Source organism: Acyrthosiphon pisum, chromosome A2 (assembly GCF_005508785.2).
Source record: "Acyrthosiphon pisum isolate AL4f chromosome A2, pea_aphid_22Mar2018_4r6ur, whole genome shotgun sequence".
Taxonomy (NCBI): Eukaryota; Metazoa; Arthropoda; class Insecta; order Hemiptera; family Aphididae; genus Acyrthosiphon; species Acyrthosiphon pisum.
The window spans coordinates 92130976-92142939 of record NC_042495.1 but is presented as its reverse complement, the minus strand read 5'-3'; the positions used below and the strand labels follow the sequence as shown (position 1 = coordinate 92142939).

Genomic DNA, 11964 nt, shown 5'->3' with positions numbered 1-11964 from the left:
ACATGTGACACGGTCGGTGCGGATAAAACCGCAGGCCCTCGTCCTCTCGGTGACCCCCATATTTTCAGAAAAGATTTCGTACGTAAAATTCCTTTTCTCCGGCTCGTAAAACGTTTTTAATTTTTGACATTCGTTTCACCGGACAACAATAAAATAACGACGTACGTGTACGCCTAAATATATATTATAATGTGTATGGGTATATCAGCAGGTATAAAATAATAATATATAGCTATATAATATTCGTACACACCGCGTGGGTTCCGCCGGTGTACATTATGTCGAAACTGTCCCTGCGGTTCGGTCGACCGGAAAAAAAATGTATATACAATAATAATAATAATAATAATAATAATGATAATATAAAAATAAAAACCCGTCCCTTTCGATTTCCAATGTTTTCATTGTGTGCGTACATTATTATATACTCGTATTATAGGTATGTATTATATATACGCGCGCGTTAGACCCATACGCACATTCACATATTAATATTAAAGGTAGGTAGGTTTAGGTATATAATATGATATATATATATATATAATTCGTATTATAAACATAATATACAATACGCTACAGTAATGTGCGCCGTTAACGGTACACGGCCGAAATCGTTCTCGCCGTTCGGTTTTTACCACAAAACACAATATATTATATATAAATATATATAAAATAATATTATAAATCATTTTAACACAACGCCAGAGATATACATCCCGAAAATTCTTTCACCCGTCACAGGGTCTCTATAATAACACTAAATAATATATAGGTATATATAATATATAAATTGCACGCGTATAGAAATATCGAACAATCGTGTTTTTATTGTCGACACTTGAAATATATTGCTTTTCTTTCGAGTGTTTTCTTTTTTCATTCTCTTGTTTCCAAAAACGTTTAAGTATGTAATATTTAAAAAAAAAATATTTGTTTGTGCGTTTGAGTAATATTTTACGGTCAGACGCAACCTGCAAAAAGCATTAGGTATTAATTGTGCAATTAACATAACATATTATAATATAATATAAATTAATATTATAATAAATAGGTACCTATATAATATTATACTCGCGGTATAAACAGGTATACCGCGAACTGCAGCTCGGTTTAATATCAATTACCCTTTATCGTTAAAATGATTTATCATTTATATTATGGTTGTTTCAGTGTTTAATAAAATCAGTTTATTTATGCGCGTTGTTCCGTGTTCGTATATAATACAGTGGGTATATTATTCTTTTTAGCGTCTGAAAAATTGCATTCCGATTTTTAAACAACTAATAAGATTCCCGTTAGCGATGAATAATATATTGACTGCGAGGCGTTTTAAATGACATGATATATTGGCCGTTCGTCGGTATTAAGCATAAAATATTTACAAATTATCGGCATGGTAATTTCATAATTATGGACGTATCTATACTTATATCGGTATACCGTGCATCGATTGGAAAAATTGCACGAGAATTCGCAAGGGCTGTCGCCTACGCAATAGGATATCGCCAGACACGTAGGCGGTAACCACTTAACGTTTAATTTTTAAAAAAAATTTATGAATTTTTTACTAGGTAATATTTATTCGGGTTCGTATTCAATTTTATGAACTACAATATTTTTTTAATAAAATACACCAAGCGGACTCAAAGACAGAGAAAATGTAATCATACAATTAAACAATAAACATTAAACATAACCCATAGGTAGCAGTTAAATTATAATACAATTTCATATCAATAAAATGTCATTTACGCGAAAGACAGAGTATTTTCTAAAATAAACGTGAGAATGATATATAATTAATATAAATATAAATATCTACAACACATTTCAACTTATTAGGTACTCATAATATATTCTAATGATACATACTAAAATCGCGGGTAATGCGTGTTATTAAACAATAAAAAATGATGATAATAACATACAGTAGCCTTATATTGCTTAAATATTGTCGATGCTTCAATTATCTAATAACTATTAGCTAAAAAATAACTAATTGTTATTATGCTGGAAATAAATGTTTCAATCAATTTAAAAACATTAAAATTAAAAAACAAATTTATTTATTAGTTATATTAACAAGGTGATTGTAACTGGCCTACCTGATCATTGTTTTATTGTTCAAAAAAATATTCTCCAGATTCAACGTGTTACACAAATAGTCCGATAGATAGCGCTTCACGTATTAACGAACGTTATTATTTTACTAAACATAACTTGAAGCGAATACAATAATAATAATTAAAATGATTCAATTTTTATTTACGGGCATCTATTCTGTAACAATTAAAATAATTAATATCGACTGTCAAATGTTTAAGTGTACACTTAACTGTCAACTGAACAAATTATTGTGTACCTACTATTATATAACGTGAGGTCGTTTAATTGTTATCATCCACTCCGGTGCGTCAAATGCAGTGGTCAGCATCACGATAATAATAATAATAATATACTTGATGCCTGCACTAAAATGCCCACTCAAGCAAAATGTGGTCTTTGTTCGATATAATTTGCCCAATTATAAAGGATGCTCTTTGCTCGACCTATAAATGGGTCAGACTCACAATAAGACGTCCGAGTACAAGACCACAATCACCGAAGAAAACTTGACATAGTTTTATTAACGAGCCCTTTGAAACTCTTCCAGAATGTAATCCTTCTTCGCGTAAAATCGCTTCAGCCGCCGCCGTGGGTCTTAAAAACGACGTCAGCGTAGTACCTATATTATCGTTTTGATGAGAAATATTTAACTTAGGTATTTATTTTCGAATCACAAACAAAATAGAGAGGGTATATACAAAATAATTTATAAATTTTAATCATAACAACAATAATAAAATATGATATCGTTCACTGTATAATACAATGTTAAGAATAATCGACGACCACAAACCGTGTATAATATTAAAATAATGCTGGAAACCTAACGTAGGTATATAGGTATCCATATTATACAGGTACCTATACATTATTATTATAATATTATTCATGTCTCGGGGCAAAGATTATTGGCGTGTTTGGTGAAAAAAATTATCTCTTGATATATTATTTAATTTTTTTGACGTCGTCGCGTGCGCGAAAAACGATAAAAAAAATTATCCATCAGGTAGGTATGTGGCGTACGCCGTACCAGTTTGGTTAAGTATGTATTATGAAATTATAAAAACATTTTTAAAATAAAACAACGTACGTTTTGAACATACTGGTAAACTAATTCGTGACTGCGTAAAATTTTTTCCATGTGCACAGCAAAATAATTTTATAACATTATATTATAATTTATAAGTAACACCTCTGCAATGCTACATTTAAATTGTATTTAGCGAAATAATATAATATTGGATCGAACAAACATATTGTCACAAATAAGTATAACATAACTGCGGTAGACCTACATATTATAATATAGAACTCAATTATTTCTTTCACGGGGTAAATGACTACTTATATATTAATATATTTTGAAAAAAAAAAAAAACAAAATTCACTTTGCATATAAATTAAAATGTTTAATAGTGTCCAAACATTAAGTTATAAATAAATATGAATTACAAAAATGTTGGCTTGCAGTGACATAATATAATATTATTGTAATAAATATATTTTGTTTGCGTTTGTTATGTAAGAAAAAAAAGACTTAATACAAGAAATACCTACAAGTGCGCTCGAAAGTCTTGTTGTTATTGAAAAAAAAAAACAATTAAAAAGCGCAGAAAAATCGTTAAAACAACAACGAAAAATCACTTTCGACTTTTGACACTCGCGGTGATGGTCGGCCGATCGGTCGGAAACGAAGCGGAAAAATCGCCGGAAAAACGAGATAACACACAACGATTTCGTAATGAAAAACGATAGTATGAAAGAACAGAACAAAAAAAAAACGTACCTACATAATATAATAATATTATATACCTAACAATCGGGTGGCGGAGGAAAACGTCAGTCCGACTACCGTACGGTGGGCGGTGGCGGTGGCGGTGGCGGTGGCGGATAATCACAGGGTAACCGTAACCGGGTGCGGCGGCCGCGGCCGGGTAGGGGTCCGCCGCCGCCGCCGACGGTGGACCGTCGCCGTCACGTGGTGCCCCCTGACGGCCGGCCGGTACAACTAGCGGACCACTCCGTGCGCGGGCCAGTGCGGCCGTGCCCGTGTCGCGTTCAGTCTCCGCCGTGAACCCGTTGCCGACAGTTCGACCGCGCACCGTCGTACGGATTACGAGTCCGTTTTTATTATGTGAAAGTGTTCGCGCGCGCGGACGATCTGCTCTCGAGTGTTGCGATTTTTTTTCAGTTTATTATTATAATTTTTTATTTTTTTTTTCATTACCGTCGTCCCGACTGGACGATAATTTTATCATTTCGATTTACTATACGTATGCAATCGGTACTCCGGCCCGACTACTGGCAGTACCGTAGTGTTTTTGAAAAATAATAACTTAATAATTTTTCCGTTTTCGTCGTTTTAAACTTAGTCTCGAGTGCGCGCCTGTGCGTCCCGCGAGGCGAACAACGACCGCAGTCGTTCTGTGATTCGCGACTATGTCGAATGCCCGACCGACGGGGTCGTACGCGAACCGTTCGGTTTTCTGACGAACGCCCGCCGCGATTTTTTTTTTTGGAATAAAATATTGAGTTTCGAAAAAAAAAATTTTTCCCGTTCGATTTTCGAAAATTAACTAAACAAAAAAAAAAATGAAATTGTTTATTAAAATGAAACTATTTTTGGTGGCCGCGATGTGCGCCGCGGCGGTCGCCAAACTCGACGGCAGTGTCGCGGCCGAACCGTGTACGTGGTCGTCGTACAACAACGACACGGCCAAGACGTCCGTACAGTGCCGGGTCCGGGCGTTGGCTATGGACAGCCCGAACTTCTCGTCCGTGCAGCCCGAGGGCACTGTTCGGCTGACGGTCGACTGCACCGACAAGCTGTTCTTACAGAGCACGCTTGCGCCCCGCATGTTCCGGTCGCTACACCAGCTCGAGGAGCTAGTGTTGATCCGGTGCAAGTTGTTGGACATACCCGCGGACGCATTCGATGGCCTGGGCGGGCTCAAGAAGCTCACCGTGCACACGTCCAACCTAGAATGGGGAGCCACCAAGACCATGGAACTGGCGCAGGGCAGCCTGGACCGGCTCACCGAGCTCCAGTCGCTCGACCTGTCCGAGTCGAACGTGCACACCGTGCCCGCCGACGCGTTCTGCGCCCTCAAAAACATTCAGCAGCTGAATGTGTCGCACAACGGTATCGAAGACCTTACCACGCTCGGGTTCTCCGGACCCGACTGTCCCGGCGGCACCGACCTCAAAGTGCTCAACCTGTCGTGGAACAACTTACAATCGGTGCCTGCCCGCACCGCCATATCGGCCATGAAGCGGCTGCAGACGCTCGGCCTGCAGCACAACAGCATCACCGAGATCGCCGCCGACAGCTTGTCCACGCTGGCGTCGCTCAAAGTGTTCAACGCGTCCTATAACAAACTGGAGGCACTGCCGGAGACGTTGTTCGCCAAAAACCGCGAACTACGCGAGGTTTACTTGCAAAACAACGGACTGTACGAGCTGCCCCGCGGACTCTTCCACCGGCTCGAACAGATGGTTATTATAAATCTGAGCAACAACAAGATCAATCAGATCGACGAGGGACCGTTTGTCGGCCTCCTCCGGTTGGTCGTCCTGGACCTGTCCCGCAACGGACTGACCAGGATTAAGTCGAACGTCTTCAAGGACCTGGTGTTCTTGCAGATTTTGGACTTGAGCAACAACAGCATCAGCAGTATCGAGGAAAACGCGTTTCTTCCGCTGTACAACTTACACACGCTCAACTTGGCCGAAAACCGGCTGCACACGATCGGATCGCGGCTTTTTAACGGCTTGTACGTGCTGTCCAAACTCACCATTAACAACAACTTGTTGATTACCATCGACGATCAGGCGTTTAAAAATTGTTCCGCTCTTAAAGAACTCGACCTCAGTTCAAATGCCATTCAACAGGTGCCAGCGGCGTTGAACGAATTATCATTCTTAAAAACGTTGGACTTGGGCGAAAATCAAATCAGTGTGTTCCACAACAATTCATTCAAAAATATGGAATTACTGACCGGATTGCGACTTGTAGATAATTTTATCGGAAACCTGACTCAAGGCATGTTCTCTAATTTGCCCAACCTGCAGGTGTTGAATTTATCGAAAAATAAAATCTACACCATCGAACGAGGCACGTTCACTCAAAATAGCCAAATCCAAGCGATCAGACTGGACGCAAATTATTTAACAGACGTTAACGGAGTGTTCGAATCACTGTCCAGTTTGCAGTGGATAAATTTGTCTAAAAATAATTTAATTTGGTTCGATTACGCGATGGTGCCGGCCAATCTCAAATGGCTGGACTTGCACGATAATTACGTGCAAGAACTGGGAGACTATTATAACCTGAAGGACCGATTGAATATAAACACAATTGACGCCAGTCACAATCACATAACCGAAATTTCGGAACGTTCGATACCGAACAGCGTAGAAGTATTATTCCTCAACAACAATTTCCTTTCGAACATCAGACCCAACACGTTTTTGAAAAAGAGAAACTTGGTGCGCGTGGACCTATACGCCAACGAGTTGACGCGATTGGACGTGAACGCCCTGCGGTTGGGCGTTGTGCCTATCAATCGTTCGCTGCCGGAATTCTACATCGGCGGCAATCCGTTTGAGTGCGACTGTTCCATGGACTGGTTGCCCGCCGTCAACAATATGACGCAGCTCAGGCAGAACCCCAAGGTCATGGACCTCGACAACGTGGTGTGCAAAACGACAGATTCCAGAGGCTCGGAGGTGGTGCCCATCTTGTCCGCCGGGCCGTCGCAGTTTTTGTGCAAGTACGAGACCCACTGTTTTACCGTGTGCAAGTGTTGTGAATACGACGCGTGTGACTGCGAGATGACGTGCCCCAGCAATTGTACATGCTACCACGATCAGACGTGGCACACGAACATCGTGGACTGTTCGTACCAGCTGAACAACCAGGTTCCGCCGAAACTACCGATGGACGCTACGCACGTTTACCTGGACGGCAACAATTTCAATCAGTTGCAGGGCCACATATTCATCGGCCGCAAAAACATGGTGCACCTGTACCTGAACAACTCGAAAATCGAATCGCTCCAGAACCACACGTTCAACCGCCTCAGCTCGTTGCAGGTTCTTCATCTGGAGGACAACATGCTCACCGAGTTGAAGGGCTACGAGTTCGAGCAGCTCTACCAACTCAGGCAGTTGCACTTGCACAACAACCGTCTGTCGTACGTGAACAACATGACTTTCGCGCCGCTACGGAACCTCGAGGTGCTCAAGCTGCACGGCAATTTGCTGAGCAACTTTAACGTGTGGCAGCTATCCGTCAACCCGTACCTGGTACAGTTGTCGGTCGGAAAAAACCCGTGGTCGTGCCGCTGCAAGTTCCTGCAACCGTTCCGGAATTGGGTGTACGAGAACGGGCCGAAAATCAGTGACATGACTGACGTGACATGCGTGCCGGACGAGTCGGACCCCGGCCAGAGGCGCGAGATCGACTTCAACGAAACGACGTGCAGCGACTTCTACACCGGTGGCTGGGCCCTGCGCAACATGATGACGTCCAGTTACGTGCCGTTACTCACGTTCCTGTTGGTCGTGTTCGTCGTGGCCCTGGTGCTCTTCGCCGTCCGGGACAACATCAAGGTGTGGCTGTACACCAAGTACGGCATACGGGTGTTCAGCTGCAAGAACTCTGGCAACAAACACTTTTACGAGGATCGCGAAAAGCTCTACGACGGTTACGTGCTGTACAGCCCCAAGGACGAAGAGTTCGTCTTGCAGTCAGTGGTTGCCGAGCTCGAGCACGGAAACCCGTCGTACCAGCTGTGCCTGCACTACAGAGACCTGCCCATCACGTCCATGTATCACGCCGGTTCGTCGCCCGTAGTGATCGAAGCCGCGGAGGCGAGCCGCCGGGTGATCGTCGTTCTGTCCCGGAATTTCATACAGACCGAGTGGTCGCGATACGAGTTCCGGTCGGCGCTGCACGAGGCCCTCAAGGGCAAGGTATATAAGCTGGTGCTGATCGAGGAGAACAGTATCGCGGCCGAGGCGGACGCCGATCCCGAGATCAGGCCTTACCTGAAGACGGCGTCCAAAGTGCGATGGGGCGAGAAACGGTTCTGGGAACGGCTTCGCTACTTGATGCCCAGCAACAACCACCACAACAACAACCATCACCACCACAAGGTGTGCAACTACCGGAACAACATAAACAACTATACCATCGACACCCGGACACCGGTGGTGCCTGCCCACCGACGGCAACCACCACCGTCGCCTCAGGACAAGGCGCCGCACCACCGGCCACACGGCCACCATCACCACCACCATCAACACCACCAGCAGCAGCAGCACAGCCCCGGGTCACTGCCCCGACCGCAGCACCGGCACGAGGACTCCAACTACTCGACGGCCACGACGGCCACACCGTCCCCGAAACTCGGGGGTGGCTGTGAGGATCGGCCGGCGTCTACCGAGCACATCTACTCGGCCATCGACACGCCACCACCGTCAGTGCACCAGTCGCCGAGCAGGATGATGCCTCCCACGCACCAGTTCGAGCGCACCAACAGCCGGAGGTCTGCCAAGCACCATCAGCACCAGAACGCCGTGCAGGCTTACCTCGTCTGATGCGAAAACCTCCCCCTCGCAAGTCGTCGTCACCCCAAATACTTCCACAGCGCTGCTTATACCGCGAACCTATGATATTATTGCATTTTGTGGGTAATAATCTCGCGCAAACAGGTCAGTGTCACCGACGTACTGTACAATAATTATTATTATTTCATTATTATCATTATTATTATATTTGTATTTTTCGTTTGGTTTTGTTTCGTTTATCTGTAAACCGAACAAAGCATATATTATGTACGTATGTGCTCATCAATATGTGATAATGTTGTTTAAATAAGCACGACTTGTATGATTCATAGATTAATTGAGTTCCTAAGTGTACGTTCTCCGGAACACGCTGCGGTTAATTCCCTTTGAAACTTTCTTGTATTTTTTTTTTTTTAATTATTATTATTTTTTACTTTATATGTTCGTAATAATTATTTTACGACGGGCTGTGTCCGCCGTTTATATTGTAAATGTGATTTTAGGCGGGTTTTTAAATATTATATTATTATTGAATATTATCATTATTATTGTGAAAAAACGGTTCGTACTAACTATTGAGAATCTAACGCCATTTTTCTAGTCAGCTCAAAAAAAAAAAAAAAATTGTTTTTGAGCAACCAAATTTTGTGTGTTAAATTCATAAAAAAAAATGTATTATCCTCAATTTGAGGCCCAGACTGATTATAAGTCTTCGTATCACTGTTGTTTGCTCCTCTCACCTCTTAACAATTTTCAATCGAAATGACATACATCGCGAGCGTTATTATTCTATTTCATTTTTCACGTGACGCAGAGCAATAATAATAAAATATTATTTTAAATTTATGACACATGATGTGGGATAATTAAAAACCTCCGTGGGTGTTGGTGTTTTTTTTCTCTTCATACATCGTAATAATAATAATAATACCGGTTCTAGGCTCTCGTGTATTTTATTATATCTCTCCTTATTACTACACTCTCCTAGAGCGTTTATTCTGTTATTATTCCGACGTGTCCGAGTACGCTTTCGTACAAAACACAGAGAATGAAAAATATATATTTATTTATATACTTATATATTATATATAAATGTATATTTTTTTTATTCAGTACACGGATTACCACTTAGTACTGCCGCTGCGTTATCTGAAATGGATTCGGCTTTTTATTTGGAGAGACAATATAAAACTATTATTTTTTTTTTATCTTTTAAACACAAAACAAGGATAATAAAAATAAGATAAATAATAAATACACACCTTCTTATCCTCGAAAACAATAATTCCATTTCCATGTAAATATATCGGCTTAATGTATGAACTGAACTGTGCTTGATTAACAGAGACTCCGATGCGTTTCATTCCGTGAACGTAAATATTACAAAATTGTTAGGAATATTTTTACGAATTGTACACTCTACATGCGGTTTTAAATTGTTTTGGGGCGAGTGTAGTAACAGGGTAAGACAAACCGATAAAAACTTGGTTAGATGTTTAAAAAAAACTAAAAAAAAAAAAATATAATTATTTGGGGGATTTACATTTTGTTTCACTACTTGAACGAAGACTGTATGATATTTTTAATTAACCACAATTTTTTTTTTTATTTAAATATTGTTAACTTCGATTCTATTTTATTATTATTTGATTAAGAAATTATTTGTATATATTCGTGTACATCCCATTTTATTATGTAATGATATTAATATGTATAGACGTGTATTGTACTACGTTGAAAATAAATAATTTATTTTTTATTTTGAAAAAAAAAACACTTGTTATTATTATTTATATTTCCATCGACACAGGTACACCACCTACACCGACCTATCTACATTTCTTTTCGCCGGATAACAGTACAGTGAAACCTCTGTATCTCGAAAGGAGCAAAAAAAAAATTGATATATCGAAACTTCTAAAGTTTCCGAGGTAATTGAAAATATATTTTGAACGAGACTGGAAAAAATATTCGATATACAGAAACTTCGAGATACCGAAGTTCCTTTGTATAAATATATAATATATGTGTAGGTATAATGCATAGTACATTATATTGTTACGTCGTTCGCATACATATATTATTATTATTATTATATAATATTTTACTGCAGTTGTGCACGCGTTTGTGTACCACTTTTTGCTGTGTACGAATCAAATGATATCGTAGGTACATATATATACGCTGACCGGGAGAGAGAGAGAGAGAGAGAGACACTACGAGTCACATGACGTCGTAGGAAAGCGAAAACATGAATAATGCATGGGGTTTTTTTCCTGGCCCTTTGCAAAGGCCGTCTGTCAGTCATGCAGTCAACAGAATGTGCGTGTTCGGCGGACTAGACGGAATATTATTGTTCTGTCCCGTTTGCCGTTTGTGTGTTACGTGATATATATATATATATATATATATATATATATAAATAGATGACGGGGATCTACCCCTGCAGCAGAAAAAAAAGTATATAGTACACGTAGGTACGACGACCTACGCATACATTGTACGCGTCCAGAAAGTGAAAACCGAATGAGAGGGTCTCAACCCTTTTTTTCTCGTCAACCGCCTGCAGGAAGAGCTCTCCGTCGTTATTGGTGTGCACCACTATAATAATACAATAAATGGTACGTATATGTTACAATAATAATAATTACTGTCGTCGACAGACTGCGGTGCTCGGCCGTTTTTCTCGCAATTTTATTTTGTCGTTCCAATAACGAATAAAACCGTACAACGCGACAAGTGTGCAGGTGAGTATAATATAATATTATTATAAAGAAAAGATAAAAAATAATAAGTAATATAATAAAACACTGGCCCCCGCCATCGTGCGATGGCCGCCGCGATGGTTTTCGGTTCTCTTCAGCCGATGATCGAACCGTTTCGTGTGCGGTACGAATCGGCTGTACCTATATCGTATAATATATAATATGCAAATCGAAATGCGTCCCACGCAAAAATCCGACGCACATTATAATACCTATCTGCAGACGCGACTTTGAAACGATCTTCGCCGGCAATAAGCTCACAAATTTCTAGGCCAACGAGTGCGTCCTGCGAGACGATATCGTGGTATAGGTGCAGTATACCTAGGTACATAGGTATACGCGTCGATAGGTATTTTATGCACACGCCATTACAATATTATAATATATTCGAATTTTCAATTTCTAACACTATATATTATAATATAGTATATAAAATAGCATTTTATTATGTGTCCGCGTTCTCTCAGTCCATATATATTCTTCTTTTTTTGTATATTTTAACTGGCAATATAGAAATTAT

At 40.5% G+C, this 11964-nt stretch overlaps 1 protein-coding gene across 1 annotated transcript; it reads left to right on the top strand.

The window, feature by feature from the left end:
- Positions 1 to 4153: 4153 nt before the first annotated feature.
- LOC100167952 (toll-like receptor 7) lies at positions 4154 to 10237 on the top strand. Its single transcript, XM_001946908.5, has one exon. The coding sequence runs from the start codon at positions 4699 to 4701 to the stop codon at positions 8707 to 8709; it is 4011 nt and encodes a 1336-aa protein (XP_001946943.2). The 5' UTR covers positions 4154 to 4698; the 3' UTR covers positions 8710 to 10237.
- The last annotated feature ends 1727 nt before the right edge of the window (positions 10238 to 11964 follow it).